At 45.8% G+C, this 18,751-nt stretch overlaps 1 protein-coding gene and 1 pseudogene across 3 annotated transcripts; both read right to left on the bottom strand.

Moving 5' to 3' along the window:
• Positions 1 to 1,545: 1,545 nt before the first annotated feature.
• LOC119577521 lies at positions 1,546 to 3,579 on the bottom strand (annotated as a pseudogene).
• A 1,892-nt stretch (positions 3,580 to 5,471) lies between these two features.
• On the bottom strand, positions 5,472 to 9,043 carry LOC119577816. 3 transcript variants are annotated; one of them, XM_037925387.1, is made up of 4 exons: positions 8,890 to 9,043; positions 6,810 to 8,100; positions 5,905 to 6,096; positions 5,472 to 5,765 (listed from the first exon to the last, which is right to left on the bottom strand). In XM_037925387.1, exons 2-4 carry the CDS (start codon positions 7,930 to 7,932, stop codon positions 5,503 to 5,505), a joined length of 1,578 nt encoding a protein of 525 aa, XP_037781315.1. In that variant the 5' UTR covers positions 7,933 to 8,100; positions 8,890 to 9,043; the 3' UTR covers positions 5,472 to 5,502. The 3 variants fall into 3 exon arrangements, with proteins under 3 accessions (XP_037781315.1, XP_037781317.1, XP_037781316.1); XM_037925389.1 differs by having other exon boundaries at positions 8,785 to 9,043; XM_037925388.1 differs by having other exon boundaries at positions 8,759 to 9,043.
• Positions 9,044 to 18,751: the final 9,708 nt, after the last annotated feature.

An 18,751-nucleotide genomic window follows, 5' to 3' on the forward strand; every position in this document is an offset into this window, starting at 1 on the left:
TTTATCTAGTGTGAATGATAACTATGACAAAACACTGAGAATGATAAGGGGGAGAAGTGATGATAATGAGAGTTTAATTAAGTCGTGACAGGATTAATGAGAGTGGTAATAACTACCATATGAGTAATGTAATAAATTAATGTATTGATACTGATAAGGATAAAGGAAAGTGATGATTTTAACAGAGATGATGATGGTGTTGAAAATGAGGATGCTAAGAATGGGGATAATGATCATAGGAACAATGTAAACAAACACAAAAAGAAAGGGAAAAAAAAGTAGGAAAATAAGAATAAGGCAGAAGTTGGTATAAAGAGAACACCCTCCACACACATCATAAACAATTTAATTAGATCCCGGAGGCTAATAGGGGGGCGGGAGGGGAGGGAGAATGAAGTTAATATCAAGAAGATGTTGACGAGCGGCGACGCGTGTGGGTATAAAGAACGGTGGCTGCAGGCGGGTATTTGCATAAAGATAAAGTCCGGCTTGTCTGCGGAAGGAGGACCCGGCACGTCAGCGGGCGAGAGGTAACTACAGGGAGAGCAGTGGGTAGGGCGTTGGGGAGGAGGGAATTGCTCTGCGCCGGCGGTAGGGTGGGGTTGGGTGGGGAGGAGGGGAAGGAGGGAGGGGGGGGGGTGATGGCGCTTGGAGGGAGGAAGGAGAGGGGCTTCTGTCTCTGTATGTGTCTGTATGTCTGTCTTTCTCTGTCTGTGTCTCTGTGTCTATCTCTGTTTCTCTCTCTTTCTCTCTCTTTCTCTCTCTCTCTCTCTCTCTCTCTCTCTCTCTCTCTCTCTCCTCTCTCTCTCTACCCCGGAGGGCGCTGAGGGAGTGTTAAGGAGCAGGTAATGGGCGCAGACCGCCGAGAAGTGCGTGGGAAGAATGTCGGAGGGATAGGAAGTGCGTTTGGCTGCAGCGGGGGAAGGATGGGTCGAGTTCGGGTAGACGGGAGGCAGTCCAGTCTCTTTCTCTGTCTGTCTGTCTCTTTCTCGATTTCTCATTTTCTCTCTCGCTCCTCGCTTCTCTCTCTCGCTCTCGCTTCTCTCTCTCTCTCTCTCTCTCTCGCTCTCTCTCTCTCTCTCTCTCTCTCTCTCTCTCTCTCTCTCTCTCTCTCTCTCTCTCTCTCTCTCTCAGCGGACGAGAAAGAGAGATAAAGAGAGAAAGAAAGAGAGAGATTTATATGTGTGTGTAAAGCTTAGGTTATTGTTTTCAACCGTGAGTGTAAATGAAAATAATAATAAAGCAACACCATTTTTATTATTATCATTTGATCTTAATAAATCACAATTTATAACAAAACACATTAACACTCAGCCAGGAATCGCTAACAAATCACCCAACCGAGCCTGCCGCATCTTTTTCCAACGAGCTAACGCTAAACCTCGACAGTTCCCAAATAAAACCTCTTTTCTTTAATCATCACTCAAGCTCTGAAGATATCTACACACGTGCGCCGGGAGGGACACCAAGGTCGAGCGCCAAGTCGATCACAGTCGATCACGGCTCGAGGAGGAGCTGCAGTTCGCGTCCAGGTCCTCGACCCTACTACACCCCGCGGTCGTGCAGCTGCCGGATCAGCGGGTCCCAGTCCTCTCCTGGCGGGGAGTTAGGCGGTAGAGTTGGCTATACGGGAGAGAGAAAAAAATCATGTATCCGTCTTTCTATCTGTCTTATTTTTTGGTTTGTCTGTCTGTCTTTCTGCCCATCGGTCCACTTGGCCACTCATGTATCTATCCTTCCTTCCTTCCTTCCTTCCATCCACCCTTCCTTCTTTCCTTTCTTCCTTCCTTCCTTTGATCCATCCTTCTATCCATCCACCCTTCCTTCTTCCTTCCTTCCTTCCTTCCTTCCTTCCTTCCTTCCATCCATCCATCCATCCATTCATCCATCTATCCATCCTTCCTTTCTCCTTTCTTCCTCCTTCCTTCCATCTATCTATCTATCTATCTATCTATCTATCTATCTATCTATCTATCTATCCATCCATCCATCCATCCATCCATCCATCCATCCATCCATCCATCCATCCACCCACCCACCCACCCATCCATCCATCCACCCACCCACCCATCCATACCCCTTGTTCTAGGGCAAGTGGATACGTACCCGTCACAAGACAGACTGACACAGACGCGCATCTTCCGTCCGGGCACATCCACCGGGCGGCGTGACCCCACAGGGCAGTCCTCGGGGCCCAGGTCGCGAGAAGAGTCGATGTGCATGAACGGGGAGGGCGGAGGCGGCAGCGTCTCGGGGTCAGGAAGAGCGTTGTCGGTCACACGTACATCTGGAGGTTATATGTACACAAATATATACGTATACATGTGTATTTCTGAGATTGTACACGTGTAAGTGTACGTGTACATGTTTGCGCGCGTGATAATCGCGGTCTGTCTTCATAAAGATTTGCATCAGACAGTATATATTATCCACAACTTGTTATCAGTTGTGTATAATAAAAAGGAGAACATAAACGCAGGCTGATACTCACAGAACCAGTCGAGGTCCTCCAGCCTGGCGAGTGCCGCCGCTAGCGCCGGCAGGCTCTGGAAGTCCGTCGAGATCGTGAGCGACGTCACGGACGTCGGCAGGAGCTCGGCCGTGGAAGCCGAAACGAAGCCTTGGCAGCTCGTCACCTTGCAAAGGCTTCCGGGTCCCGTGAGAGCCTTCAGGTACGAGGCGCCTTCGCCTGAGCGTGAGGAGGTGTACAGGTCGACCTCCACGCTCCGCTTCGCCAGGTCCTCCAGCGCTGGCTGTACCCGGCTGGGCGAGGGGTTCGAGTCGAACCACAAATTCATCCTTCTCGGGAACCACCTGGTCCAGCAGTAGGCCAAGGCCGTTTATCATGTCGCCGGTAATGGTCCACTGATCGCAATTTTTCAATAGCCAGACATTTAATTTAATGACATCTTCATCCTGGTTAATTTCTTCTATGATGCAGAGAAAGTAATCAGTGAGGTCGCGATGACTATCTCTTATTTGGTTTGATAAAATATCGACTGCTGTCTTAACAATAGCCTTTGGAACGGTCAAGCATTTCCTTTATGTGATCAAAGCACTGTCTAATCTCTGTCAGTGTATCTTCCAATGTGATTGGATCAGTCCCTGATAGGCTTGCAGCTTTCTGTAACATTTCAAAGACATGTTCCTCATACTTCACCAGTCTTTCCTTTGTACCCATGGGTAGCCCGTAGTGGACTAAGCCGATGAGATGTTCCAGAGTATCGCCAGGAGTGTCCCAGACTTCCCAAGACTCAGCCAAGCCACACCTATTCTGGAGCAAGAAGTAGAGTAGCTGCATATCAAGCATTTTTGGCTCTTCCCCCGTTTCTATTTTTTCCTTCTGTTCATTTTCGAGGAATACACTCTTCCACTCCCTTTCCACAGCGGAAGTGACGGCCGTCTTGATACAAGGACCTCCTTTCTTGAGCCACAGAAACACTTTTGCCAGAGCGATTCCACCTTTATTCTTGCCAGCCATATGTACTAGCAATGCATTCAGAAGCTCCCTTTTCGGTGTCTGGCTTGAAGCCGTGGCACGGTGTTCGATGAAGAAACGGTTGGTCGTATTGACAATATATTCCAAGAAGTTTCCAAAGTTCACCCACTTAAATTTCCACCAGACCTCTAGCTGGTTTCAGAAGCTCCACCTATTTATTTTGAAATATATATTTTTTTAACTCTGGAAAAGTAAGGCAATGATGTGTTAATGATATGCAACTGTACAAGGCCTTTAGTACACGTGTGTAATACAGTAGTTTTTCACAGTTATATATGCCATAATATATGTATAACTGTCGCGATAGGGAATCCCTCCAGTTAAGGAAAATATAAAAGTTCTCATGGTTTTCACATCCTGATGTCGCAGACCTGGAGCAAATAACATCTCGTTAAATAATTGTTAACTGATGAAACTCAAAGCCTGGTAGCACCGAACACTTGAATTAATTCATAATAAATCCCCAATCATAACGTAATTGCTATTAATTGTGACTATTATATCCAATTCGCATTTTCTCATCAATGCAATAACCTGCGTCTTGCACAAGCAGAGCACAGTCATCGAAAATTAAGATACCCGATGCAAATTTTCCATTTCACAGCAAGAAAAAAAAATTGCCTTTCATATATAACAATCAGAATTGGCTCACAGCGACGCACAGAACAGTCTTTCTTCTTCCTGGTGCTCTTCAGGACCAATTACAAAGAATGTTTACAGTGAAAGACGGGGATGCTTGGGTAATGCCGAGTGTAAAGTGAGCTGCCTTGTGCGTAGACCCACTTGGCCGAGGTGGAAAATAAAGTATGTTGTGTAATACTAAAAGGGAGATATAATTTCGGAGATTATCCTCATTACTCTCATTTCTTCCCTTGCTTATCCTATTCTTAACTTTAGAAAGTGAATAGCATATACAGTAGAGGTGAACACAAAGAAACAAACAAACAAACTAAAGACACCAGGATAGAACAGAGATCGCTGGCAACGATTCCCTCTGTTTCCACATGTTGCACGTCCAAACATCTGTTCGGATGCATTAATGTCTCTCTCTCTCTCTCTCTCTCTCTCCTCTCTCTCCTCTCTCTCCTCCTCTTTTCTCTCTCTCACTCTCCTCTCTCACTCTCTCCTTTTTCTCTCACTCTCTCTCTTTCTCTCACTCTCTCTTTCTCTCGCTCCTCACTCTCTCGCTCACTCTCTCACTTATCATCTCTCTCCTACTCTCTCTCCTCTCTCTCTCTCTCTCTCTTTCTTTCTTTCTGACTCACCCACCTACTCATTCACTCACTCACTCCTCTCTCACTCTCACTCACCCACCTACTCATTCACTCACTCACTCACTCCTCTCTCTCATCACTCTCTCACTCACTCACTTCTACTCACTCACTCACTCACTCACTCACTCACTCACTCCTCTCTCTTCTTCACCCACCTCTACTCATTCACTCACTCACTCCATCTCACTCTCTTCTCCTCACCACTCTCACTCCTCCTCTCTCACTCTCACTCCTCTCCTCTCCACACCACACCACACACACACACACACACACACACACACACACACACACACAAACACACACACACACACACACCACAACACACACACACACACACACACACACACACACACACACACACACACACACGCAACACACACACACGCAACACACACACACGCAACACACACACGCAACACACACACACACACACACACACACACATGCGGGGTGTATGCAAATGAAAGAGAGAGAGAGAGAGAGAGAGAGAGAGAGAGAGAGAGAGAGAGAGAGAGAGAGAGAGAGAGAGAGAGAGAGAGAGAGAGAGAGAGAGAGAGAGAGAGAGAGAGATTATATTGCTCTTCTGTTAGTCAGGTTTGTGTGCGTATTATCATAACGATGAACTGCCTAAACATGAGATATGTAAAAGAAAAGCAATTTTCTGATTGTCAGCAGATATAATGTGAAGAACACGAATGTGAGCAAATTGGAGTTTATATCGTATTACAATCAATATCGAATAGGCCGAAAGTAGCAAATTTTCTGTTCATGCGAATATAGCAGCACGGAGAATGGGCAGAGAATGCTTCCCATGAAACACATCAGAAATCTATGATAAACTTTCGGGTTGTCGGACACCGCCAGCTCCAGTGCCAAGTTCTGCAGCCGCTCGCAGTCAATCGCCACGTCGGAGGTGCTGAAGGTCACCAGGAGATCCTCGGCCCACACGCCCCGCTCGTGCAGTTGCCGGATCAGCTGCTCGGAGTCCCCTCCTGCCGGGCCATCGAGAGTTAGATACGTACGAAGCATAAGTGATAATCCAATACATGCATACATGCACGCAAAATACCTAGACGATGATAGCTTTTGCAGTACATCAGGTGTGGGACAGGTATTCCACTGTTGACGTACCTTTGATGAGACTAACCCCCATGTATGAGTACCGCCTTTCACTCGAGGGCGGGCACATCTGTCGGGCGGCGTGGCACCACCAGGGCACGTCCTCGGAGCTGAGGTTGCGAGGGGAGTCGATGTACATGAAGGGGCCGGGCAGGGGCGGCAGCGTCTCGGGGTCGGGGCGGGCGTCGTCGGTCAGACCCAGAGCTGTGGAAACGCGTGTTTTCTATTGTAGTGGCGTATTCTTTCCACTGATTTATTGTTATTCAATAATATTGTTGTATAACGAGCTTTACATTGTCATTAATAATTCTCGTAGTTTTCGTTGGTGAATATGTGCGGTTCTGCTTTGATTACTATGCTGATGAATTTCTTTTATGGTATCTTACACAAACACTTGTCAAAATTTCATCCAGTTCTTATCGAAAGACCTAATTATACAAATTGCGGTTATATACAGTACAATGTGTAAACAAAATACTGTCATTAGATCAGCTATCTAAAGAGAATTTCTATTTCCAGACCAAAAATCTGTGTTTAAAGTTTGTCAAGATTACTCTTTACGTCATCATTTGTTTATATATCTATTTAACTATACATTTATCTATATATAAATACATGCATTCATATATAAATATATGTTTACCTACCTTTCCAGTTCTTTTCCTCCTTCTGTGTGTGTGTGTGTGTGTGTGTGTGTGTGTGTGTGTGTGTGTGTGTGTGTGTGTGTGTGTGTGTGTGTGTGTGTGTGTGTGTGTGTGTGTGTGTGTGTGTGTGTGTGTGTGTGTGTGTGTGTGTGTGTGTGTGCTTGTGCACGTGTGGCCGTGTTCATAAAGATTTGTATTAACCAGTATATATTATCCACTTGTTGTCAGCCGTGTACACTTAAAAGGGGAACATAAACGCAGGCTGATACTCACAGAACCAGTCGAGGTCCTCCAGCCTGGCGAGTGCCGCCGCCAGCGCCGGCAGGCTCTGGAAGTCCGTCGAGATCGTGAGCGACGTCACGGACGTCGGCAGGAGCTCGGCCGTGGAAGCCGAAACGAAGCCTTGGCAGCTCGTCACCTTGCAAAGGCTTCCGGGTCCCGTGAGAGCCTTCAGGTACGAGGCGCCTTCGCCTGAGCGTGAGGAGGTGTACAGGTCGACCTCCACGCTCCGCTTCGCCAGGTCCTCCAGCGCTGGCTGTACCCGGCTGGGCGAGGGGTTCGAGTCGAACCACAAATTCATCCTCTCGGGAACCACCTGGTCCAGCAGTAGGCCAAGGCCGTTTATCATGTCGCCGGTAATGGTCCACTGATCGCATTTCTTCATTATCTGAACGACTATATCAATCACCTTTTTGTCTTGCTTCGACTCTTCTACAAGGCATAGTAAATAGTCAACCAAAATGCCCTCGTCACCGTCTGTTGATGGAGTGTCTTTGTTTGACAAAATGTCGACAATTTGAGTGACAATGGATTGCGGCACTGCCTCCGGCTCCGACTCGATAATGCCCCTCACTTGATCGAAGTATTGCTTGATCTCCGTGAGCAGCGCCTCCACGAGCTGCGGGTCCTTCCCGGAAAGGTGGCCAGCCTTCCACAGCATCCGGGCGATGCACTCCTCGAAGTCCGCCAACCTCTCCATCGGGCCCATCTCGATCGAGGGTCCGAACGCCACCTGGTGTATCAGGTACTCAAGCGTGCCGCCTGGGGTGGTCCACATGCACTCATCGGCATCAGCCAACCCGCACGTATTCTCCAGCAGGAAGTAAAGTAGCTGCCTGTCGAACGTTTCGGGATCTGCGCCGGATTCTATCTTCTCCTTTTGTTCATCGCTGAGAAATATCTCGTCCCACTCGCTTGCCACGGCGCAGGTGATGGCCGTCTTGATGCAGGGGCCTCCTTTGTAGATCCACTGGAACACCTTTGCCAGCGCCACTCGCCCTTTGTTCCCGCCGGCCAAGTGGGACAGTAACGTGTTCAGCAGTTCCCGCTTCGGTATTTGGCCGGCGACCGCGGCTGGGTGCTCGGGCGAGGAAACTGCCGGACGTATTGACAACATATCTAAGGCAGGCGAGTCGCACGATCCTCAAGTGCCCGGGCTTTCTTCAAGGTCCGCCACTCCCACACGCAAAAAAATCCCAAGCAACAATTTCTAGGTTGAAATACTTATATCTATTCTTCGTGCGAAGATTGCTTTCTTCTTGAATTGTCGTTTATTTTTCTTTCTCTGAGGAATGAAAACGAAAAGCACGTTACGACCAGACACGCACGCAATACGTGTGTACATACAGTAAGTGTATGCCCCCCCCCCCACACACAGATATACTTACCTACCTACCTGCCTTCCTACATACATACATACATACATACATACGTCCGTATACATATATATCTCTGTGTGTGTGTGTGTGTGTGTGTGTGTGTGTGTGTGTGTGTGTGTGTGTGTGTGTGTGTGTGTGTGTGTGTGCATGTGTGTGTGCATGTGCGTGTGCATGTGTGTGTGCGTGTGCGTGTGCGTGTGCGGTGCGTGTGCGTGTGCGTGTGTGTGTGTGTGTGTGTGTGTACACATATATATATACAATATATACATACAGGCCCCAAACACTAGGAATGTATGTTGATTCTTTGCATACTTCGAAGTTTAGTGTTAGTTTTGTTCGAGATTTGATGAAGAGAGCGAGGCAAAAATGTGCGTGCGGAATAAAATGCCATGTGCAAAGAATAAAATTGCGATCACCTTTAGTAATGACTAACATGTTATCATTTTCTGTCACCACACATCGCCCAATTGCTATGTGAAAAACAACAACATGCATAGCAAATTTGCAGTGGAGTTAATTAAAGCCATCATGATTATTAAATGACACTGTTCCATTGAAAATTACTTATTTGTCGCTGTGAATTCACTCACTCTTGCGCAGACAGCAATGAATTCTTGCAATAGAAAACGAGAATTCCCGAGGTATGCATGGGTCTCACTTCATTTTCTTCGTATATTCAACACTAATTCACTTACTGTGATCTCAGGTAGTCGTTCACTAATTATTACACACGTTAAGAAGTTCACTGTATGTGCAGAGAAATGTCTGCTCTTCTATACTGTCACATTTGTTCTCCAGCTGTTCAACACTATCATACTGTACATGCACTGGGAGTTGAACTGAGCAGACGGGAAAAAAGTTACATCATCTTACATCATAAAGTTTCCAAAGGTCGTCAGAGTATTCAGTGCCAACTATGACGCACAGATGTCAGATTTCTGTCGCTGGTAGTATATTTATTGATGTTCTCCTTAATGCTGGTATATTTGGTGAAAAGTCGAAAAATCCTTGTGTTTTTTGGAAAAAAGGAGAGGAAACTTCCAACAACAAATAAAGCCAACATGGCAACTCCTCTTGCCATTTCCGCAAGTCGCTTAACCGACACGTGTTGAACTGACCAATACACCCAGTTGGTTACACGGTCGAAATGCATTGGTGTTATAGCACATTCCTTGCCATAAAATTGTGTTGCATGAGGCGTGAATACACGTTTCTAGGATGTGAGAATGGGTATATTGCTCAAAAGCTACCAGAGAGTGTGTGTCTCGGCTTGACTAAATGAAATTCCGAACGCATGATCACATGCGCCGTACATGAATTTAATCTATGTGTAAGCGTCCGGGTGCAGCCCCCGTCTATATGTGTGTTGTCTTCAGGTTTTAAGTAAACAAAGCCATTCCGCTCTCGAGACAGCGCTGAGCCTTTTGTATATGTACATATATTTGCAGTTTTAATGTTCCTTGTCTTTTTTCTTCGTTTGTTTCGTCTGTGGCTGTCACTGCATCATGTTGCTACCGGATTATACAGCAGTTTTCAGAATTAAATGCATATTTTCTCCCCGGAAGCACAAAGTTTCGGGGCGAGATTTATTTTTTAGCCAGACTCTGATGTCACTTTGACAGGTTCTCCCGCGGCGACACAGCTTCGCGTCATGATGGATGAGGATATTTTCATACACTTTTACCAGAGATTTAGAACTCCTCAGGGATCTCTTCCCCCTTCCCTCACCCCCTTGCGCCCCCGCCCTAGGAGCCTCCTCTCCTGCCCCGGGGTCCTCCCCCTCTGCGCCTTCATCCCGTGAACACTCAAGGGGTTCTGGGGCCATTAATCTGTTTTGTTGATGATGTTATCGCGTATTTACCGGCACATGATCCAGAGGAGGGGGATGTCCCAGGGCGCCAGAGGGGTAAAGGGGATGGGGTGGTGCACCCATCAGCATGCCGTGGAGTGGATGGATTGGCCTGCCCGTGATGGATGACAAGGAATGTTAGGGAATGTTTTGGACCAACTTCTATCGTTGCGGCATTCCTGTTGAGTATCGTTTTTTTTTTTTTTTTTTTTTTTTTACGGTGTTCGAATATAGATGTCATCGGTGTTCATTTCAGATTACTTTGCGTTTTCATTAGTTTTGTTGTTTTTATGACCATCGCCACTTATCAGACGTATTATTCCTCGGGCCCCACGTTCACAGTCTCAAAACCCGTCATGCTGGATAACTTAATTGGCAAACATGAGTGTTGTTTGCACAGACCAGCAGTCCCGAGTCCGCCATGCGTGCCCAACACAGCACCCCTAACCTTCTCGCCTGGTTACAGAGGTCAGGTTGCAGGTCATGTTAGCTTGACCCCCGCGCGCTGTGAGAGACATCTCTGGAATGCCATGAAAGATCTCGATCGAATCTGGTCCCTTTTTTCTTGCTAGTACTCTGTAGAACGATGATGTCCCTCCTCTGAATTGGCGTGCATAGCATCACAAGATACAGGAGCCGACACGCAGACATATCGTCGCAGATCTACTGTCTTGACCTTGTCTTACATCCTGGTGTGGGAACCTGAAGGCGGTGTGACCTTGCCGGCGCATCCATGGGGGCCAGCAACGAGGGTCAGGGGTGGGTCGTGGAAGGCCAGGGAGTCGTGCTGACGCTACCGAGGCTGCGCCATGTTTTCTAAAAGGAGGCTGTGCACTCGTGGGAGGGAGACGTCGCCAGGGGTTCATCGGGGGCGCAGGGGTGATTGATACGGCTTCCTGACGGGGAGGGCGAGCCAAGATGACCGCTAACGTGGCTAATGAACTGCTTGTGATCCTCCTGCTGTATCGCACAAGATGTTTTAGTGTATTCTATATGGTATCGATATCATTATCAGTATTATTATTTTCAAGCATATATTTTCTCATTACCAGCATATGTCGCCACGATTTTCTAACGATATGAATAAAACCGATGGATATCAAGACTCAGTCGACGCTACAACCAACGAAGATGGAAAATCCAAATAAGTAATAAGATACAGTAAAGAGTCATCCCAAATGATACCCATCGATGGTCTGCGTAATAAGCAGTGAGGGAACCGTACATTCGCCTCGTCATCCACCAATATTTAGACATGTAATCACTCGACGGCCGCCGCAGGCCAGCTCTGTGATGGCGATTAGTCGGTACGCGTACGTGTATTTATGAAATTGTGTGTGTGTGTGTGTGTGTGTGTGTGTGTGTGTGTGTGTGTGTGTGTGTGTGTGTGTGTGTGTGTGTGTGTGTGTGTGTGTGTGTGTGTGAAAAACATATTGGATGACCTGATCATAGTGCCAAGTGAAGTAACACAAACAAAGAAATGTAGATACGACTCAGTGTGAAAATGGAATGGACAAATTTCAATGCAAAGAAGAAGAAGAAAAAAACAACAACAAAGGAACCATCAAGCAAAGAGATAATCAAAACAGATAGCGAGATAGACAAGCTGTCGACGAGAGGGGCACACACACAAAAACAAAGACAAGGAATCACGTATAACACTGACCCTCCAAACTCGATTAAAATCCAATAGACGGAATACTAATGACAAAGACAGAGTAACTATACGAAAGACAGAAGGGCTATAAAAAAACGACCATCCATACCGAAATAGCCCTTATAGGCCAGCAATCAGTGCCGGTCATTGAAGGGCGCGGGTATATTACGGCAGGGCATAGCATCGAAAGGAAAAAGATGTCTAACCCTGATGCCCTGAAGGAGATGTCAGTTGATGGGTATGCAGCTCTGACGTCAGATGACCTTCAGTTTTTATCCTCAGTATCATCATCCGATAGTGCAGAGTAGATTATGAATTCAATATAGGTTTGATAATAATATGAGATGATAATGATATCGGGGGTAGTAATCTCGGTGACAAGTGGGATTAGAGATAATACGTGTACTTATATGGCAACGTCTTTCACATAGTTCATTGCATTATCCAGTTTCTCTCTCTCTCTCTTTCTCTTCTCTCTTCTCTCTTCTCTCTCTCTCTCTCTCTCTCTCTCTCTCTCTCTCTCTCTCTCTCTCTCTCTCTCTTCTCTCTCTCTCTCTCTCTCTCTCTCTCTCTCTCTCTCTCTCTCTCTCTCTCTCTCTCTCTCTCTCTCTCTCTCTCTCTTATGAATGTATGTATATGTGTGTGTGTGTGTGTGTGTGTGTGTGTGTGTGTGTGTGTGTGTGTGGTATGTGCGGTGTGTGTGTGTGTGTGTGTGTGTGTGTGTGTGTGTGTGTGTTTCTACATCTATATTTTCTAAAGATCAGTCAGTTCATCCATAGGCATCATGATGCTCCGCGAATCACCTTCATTCACGGCGAGCGAGTAACTCCCTGAAGCCGTTGATGTATTCATGCAACTCGGGATCATTTACCACCAAGACAAATGGACCTTTCCGTGGGATATGACCTTTATGTCTTAAGGACCTTTGATTTCACACGAAAATGTTAGGGAGGAGGGAGCTGGTAAGCGGGAGGGAGAGGAAGAGCCAGGAAGGGGGATTTATGGTTCGTCGATCTTCGTAATTATGATTTCTTCTAGCGTTGTTTTCAAGACTGTTCTGTTATCGGGGTTTGTTTGTGGTCTGTTACGGCGATATCCGTTTTGGAAATTGCCGCCGACGACGTAATTGCGCTGGCAGGAGTAGGCCTCCTTGTGTGTAATATAATTAAAAGCTGGACTTGATTCGCTTGTTTTCGTAGTTACTCTAGAGGACTCCTTTTTTTCGCATTCCTTTGTGCGCTGCGTCGACGGTTGAACGGGTTCGTGGGTCAACAACAGGAAATGTTTATCGCGGCGTTGCCAAGGCTGCCAGATATGAATCGCTTAGGCCTCCTCAGCGCCAGTTGGCTTTGAATTTACTACTGCCACTACTACTACTACTACCATTGATGCTATTGCTACTATTGATGTTACTACTACTACTACTAGTACTATTAGTAATGATGATGTTGATGACGATGATGATGATAATAATAATGACTGTATGAAGCACCAATTATTATCACCATCATTATATTTGTCAAAGATCCCAAATCGAGCTTTCATGTCCGTTTCCCTTTCAGCCCCAAGAAACCAAAAAAAAAAAATTCCCCGAGACTAAAGAAAGGCGAGCGATTCCCACGCCGTCGGGAGCTCTTGTTTAAAAGCATCATTAGCCAAAACCAGCAACGAGGGTAGTTAATACGTGATTAATGACCGAAGCGCAGTTGATGAATGGACGGCCGCAAATTATCCCCGATCGTCGTCCCGGATAGTTTTACAGCCATTTCTGGAGCCGGGTTCTTGGGAGGAATCGGCGGGCTTTATCAAAATCCTTTTACGATTCCGATCACTTACGAAGAGATGAATTGGGAGTTTACGACGGCCGGGGAAGATGACGGCCATTTATTTGACGTATTGTAGAAAGGTGAAGTAAAGGAACAATTCATACTCGTAAAACTGGTTGAGTTTTTATTTCTTTATTGTTCGTGTGTTAACAATAAGGCGTCGGTTTATTAGTCTTGATTTCGCCTGGAAAGGTAGCGGCTGTCCTGTCGGTTTCTGGGGTATTTACGGGAAATGCACAGTTTAGCGTGCAAACTCACATCAGCACTAGCCATAACAATGATATACAAGCTCGCTTTTGTGCAATTTCTGTAATAAATACCGCTATTAAATAAGATACAGTGACGTTACAAGACAAAAGAGAATGGCGGTCTGAAGTATCTTATTACCAAGGTAAACACAGGTAATTAGTAGAGTAAGAGGCTGTGAACCGCGGGTAGGCCTAGGGGCGCTTCCTGCCCCGAGGTTGGCGACATGCGGCTGGGTCTCGCACTGGTAAAACAATTAGATATGATGTAGTGGGATGTAATTCCCGGTTGTACGGTACCCCCAGGACTGCTGGAGGGACGAGGAAGGGAGGGAGAGGGAGGGGAAAGGGAAGGGAGAAGAGGAGGGGGGAGGGAGAGGGTGAAGGGGAAAGGGGGAAGGGAAAGGGAGCTCGGGGAATGGAGGGCTCGGTCTGACACGGATTGTGATCAGAGGAGACATGAAGAGGGGGGATTCGTAAACCTGGGACAGGTCGGACGAACGTTTTACATTCGTCCCTTAAAACCTTCCCAGGATGTCTCCCGACCCGCGTGGTCTTGCAGGTTTGTCTGGTCTTCCCCTCGCTGGCGTTTTAATGTGGGTTTTATGGCTAGTCTGAAGGGGGCGGCGTCCTTGTGGCTGATTTCGTCTTAAATGAATAAAATGAAATCAGACTTGAAGGACTCGTGGCGTGCCTCGCAGCGCCAGATGTGTGGCCGGAGCCTCTATTGTTGGTATTGGCTGAAGCGCCGACAGGTAGTTACACCGGGATTGTTTTCCTTTTCAGCTCGGTGATGGAGTAATGTGATTTTCTCCTTCCCGCCGACGGAAACAAGACACGGTGGTTTTCTTGATCTCCAGTTAAAACATGGCCGACCTTTAACTTCGCTAACCGCAGCTGCGACGCGCTTGAAAAATAGTCTTAAATCTTCCGAAGAATTACATGGCAAGATAAAGTTCCAGGCGCGCTGACCGCGGCCTCCCTTACCGGCTTGTGTTTGCGGAATCCCACAACAATCACGTTTGGAGAAGAAGGGGCTGGTTGAATTTTTGGAGTTGAGGAGGAGGCGCAGCTTGGTCGAGATGATGTGTAGCGCGATTATATACGATTTCCTGTAATGATTGTCTGGTAAATTTCCGTTATAATAGCTCGACGGCTTGCTGTAACAATGACACGATGGCAAATTATTAAACCAAGACGAAGATATAGTGTAACGGTAACACGATAATTCTTGAAATAATAATTTCACCATTTGCAACAACGAAACGATGATTTGTTCTAACCGTCACACGACGATTTTGCTGTATCAATAACACTCCTTGGATCAGATGGTACCCATGTCACTAAGAAGCCACAGAAGGCTGCCATCGAGACGTTGTATAAATATTAATTGTGGTAGCGATACACTCGATCTGTGCGTCTCTATGCAGCCATTCTTTATTTCTATGTTTATGCCAGGTTGGACTGCACGCGTGGGTTCTGTGCTGGGTAACATGATTAATTAATTCTGAAGATGCAATATGCAGTCACTGAGACGAGAGAAGGATGAAGGACTGGGTTGGCAGTCACGTTCGCTTCCATAATATCGAGTGATCGCCACACGTGTTAGTGGGGGGACTGATAATGCTAATAGCAATGGTGTATGTCTCTCTCATCCTTCTTTCGCTCTTTATCTATCTATCTATCTATTTAGCTTCCGTTCGCTCTCACTCTCTTCCTCTTTCCATTTCTTTCTTTTTATCTCCTTGAATCAATCTCTATTTATCTCATCTTCCGTCCTTCACACCTCTCTCCTTCCCTTTCTTCCCATTCTCCTATTTTCTCCTTTCCTTCTATCCATTACTCCTTCTCTCCCTCCTCCTTCTTATGTCCCACTGGGGAATATAACACCAAAATGAAGTCGTTTCAACGTGCTGCAAGAAATCAACGATTCATGATATCAGGAAACCTTTTGCAGACGGCCATCCGGTAAACAGCCATGCGCATGCGTGCGTGTGTGGGAGAGAGGGAGGGAGGGAGAGAGAGAGAGAGAAAGAGAGAGAGAGAGAGAGAGAGAGAGGGAGAGGGAAGAAAGAAAGAGAGAGAGAGAGGGGGGGGAGGGAGAGGGAAAAAAGAAAGAGAGAGAGAGAGAAGTAAGGGGACATTGTAAACATGAAGATATCAGAAAACCGATGATGGAAGTGATACGAAAAAAGTGGTCTTCTGTGTAATGTATATTTTTCCAATCTAGTCTGTTCACATGCGCCTTTGTATTTGTCAAGTATTATCGCAAGATCCTTAAAAGGAAGCTCGGTCCTCGCTCCTTTCGGCCGCGGAAAGAAAATCCATATCGTCATTGCTCTAGTTCAAAATAAAATAACAGTCTTCTGGTTATGCGACATAAAATAATTATTACTTATTATTATTATTATTATTATTATTATTATTATTATTACTATCGTTATTCCTGTTATCATTAATGCCAAAGCCAAATTATTAGCATTTTTAACATATTTATGATTATCACTACTATAACTTTCATTTCCATGATTATCTTGATTTCTAATGTCAATTTATTATCAATATTATTTTCATTTTTATTAATAACATCTTTATCGCTGTCAGCATTACATGTATCACCATTAATAATTGCATCTATCATCGCATTAAAGTTATATGTTAGTATTAAAAAGCAGTTGCTTCTAGCTCGAGCGTTTCTTGGCGGTATATATCGTTGAAAATGTACGTGAGAAAAGAAGGAATTATAGAATATTACATGTAATTCGAAAAAAATTAATGGAATTTTGGTTGTTGATAGTATTAGTAAGTTATCCAATATAAATATTCGATAGTAAGTAAGCAGAAGCAGACACAACCAGACAAAAAGGGCAAAAAAAAAAACAAAGCAGCAAATTTGTCGTAAATTTCCCCCGTTGAGGCTGCTAGCCGAGGCAGAGCGACGAAGGGGCTCGACAAGGCAAGGCAGACAGGGCGTACACTGAGCCATTGTGTATAGGGGTTGAGGGTGGAGTGTTAGACAGGGTGATCACTCACCCTCAGAGAGTGTCTGCTTCAGTTTCCCAGACCCGCCCGGGGTCGCCCTGCCCTGCCCTGTCTCGCCCCGGCACCGCTGAGATAGGGTTGTCCTGCACTCGGGGAGGAGGGAACGGGACGCCCCAGAGTGAAGGAGAGCGCGCGTATGACATTGCACTTTTTCCCTTATGCTTGATGCGCACAGGATCGGCTCTAATACAAGCCAACGTACGTTTTACGATCTACAGAGTCGACCTTTGTCTGCCGTGCGGCCGCAGTGCCCGGACAGCCTGACGTGTGGCTGGTGGTCAAGTTACTTGTAACAAGTGGCGTGAGCTTGATCATGTGGTGTGTCGAGTGAGATTAATCCACTCGAAATATCTTGATCGTTACCCCAGACATAGCTTGATTTACTGGAATCGCTAAGCATTTTTAATGACTAACACTCCTAAATCATTCCGCTGCAGATTGCAACACGGGTTTATCGAGCATTTCTCAAGAGGCGACAGCGAGACAGGAAGTATAGGATGGCGGCGACGCACTTTTTCCCGCGGAACGCCTTTTGGGAGCAGCGTTAATGTAGTTGGTAAACTCTGAGTTTTGTAGCTGAACTACGTGTCTCCGAGGGACCGACTCGTGCTGCCACGGACCCCGTCGACGCAAGTTATGCTGTTTCCCTTCTTTTGTTCATTCCTCTACGCGCGTATGCTTGCGAATTTGAATGCGTTGAATCAGATGAGCCGAAAGTTAGGTTACACATTTTAAAGCCGGGATGTAAACTTTTACTATCCGTAATATAGTCTTCGCTTGTTCGAAGATTCATAGTAGTATTCTTTTATCTGCGCGAGAAATTCGTTCCAGCAATCTGAGAGAATCTGAGAATTATTACTCATACGTTTGAGGTTATGTTGCAGTCATGCAATATTTCAAAAACCTCTTCGGGGAGCTTTTCGCAATTTCTTATTTTCAAAGAGCCATATCCTGTGATTTCCCAAGAAATGCAGGTCAAACCGTATTGTTCTGTTAAAAATGAGTCACCGGTATATTTGCCTCATTAGATTTTATTTGCGTCATTGACAGACTCGTCCATTCCCTACCTTCTGTTTTCCACCACACGTCTGAGAGGCGAAAATAACGGAGAGCGATTATTTACAGAGGAACCACCAGGCGCGACCCGTTACAGCCGGGGTGAAAATAGCGCAAGACTGTACGTCAGTGATAACATTTTCTGACTCCAACCCGGTGGAAAACACAACGAGGATTGCACCGTCGAAAAATGATTCATTTTTTTTACATCAGGGGATGTGAGACTAACTTCCAAAAGTGCCGACAGGAAAATTGGTATTTCTGGGTCTACGATAGCTCACTCAGGCGGGAAAAAGAGGATTTTTTTCTACTGTAGTTTCGAGAAAATCTGCTTTGCTCTAAGAGTGGGAAGTCATATGAGGGATGGGCGGTATTTCTTGGTTTTGTTTGTTTGTTTCTCTTTATGGATATACTTTGTGGCCGCTATATGTATATTTATTTAATACCTTTGTTCATATATTTCTGCTTTTCTTTCACTCTACTTCGGTGAGGTAAGGAAATAAGAAATGTCACTCTGCGAGCCACACAGTCATCCTTGCATCACACTAATGGCGCACGTAACTATGGCCACATGTAAAAAAAAAAAAAAAAAAAAAAAAATGGTTCCGCGTGTCTGTTTATAATTGGAATACTCCGAGTACAAATTCCATAAAGAAAAGTGGTAAGTGAAAGTGACAGCTAAGTTGACGACGCCCCCCCCCCCTCTCTCTTCAAAAAAAATACAGTTGTTATGGCGAGGTTTTAGAATTCCGCTTTTTTGCATCTTGATTAGTTCAGCGACTCTTTCGCAGAAGTCTCTCTGGAGGACTGAGGCGTGTTCATTCTACAGGGGTGGGCGTGGGGGAGGCGCAAAAGAAAGGAGAAATGTTTTAGTATTTTTTT

Source organism: Penaeus monodon, chromosome 10 (genome assembly GCF_015228065.2).
Source record: "Penaeus monodon isolate SGIC_2016 chromosome 10, NSTDA_Pmon_1, whole genome shotgun sequence".
NCBI lineage: Eukaryota > Metazoa > Arthropoda > Malacostraca > Decapoda > Penaeidae > Penaeus > Penaeus monodon.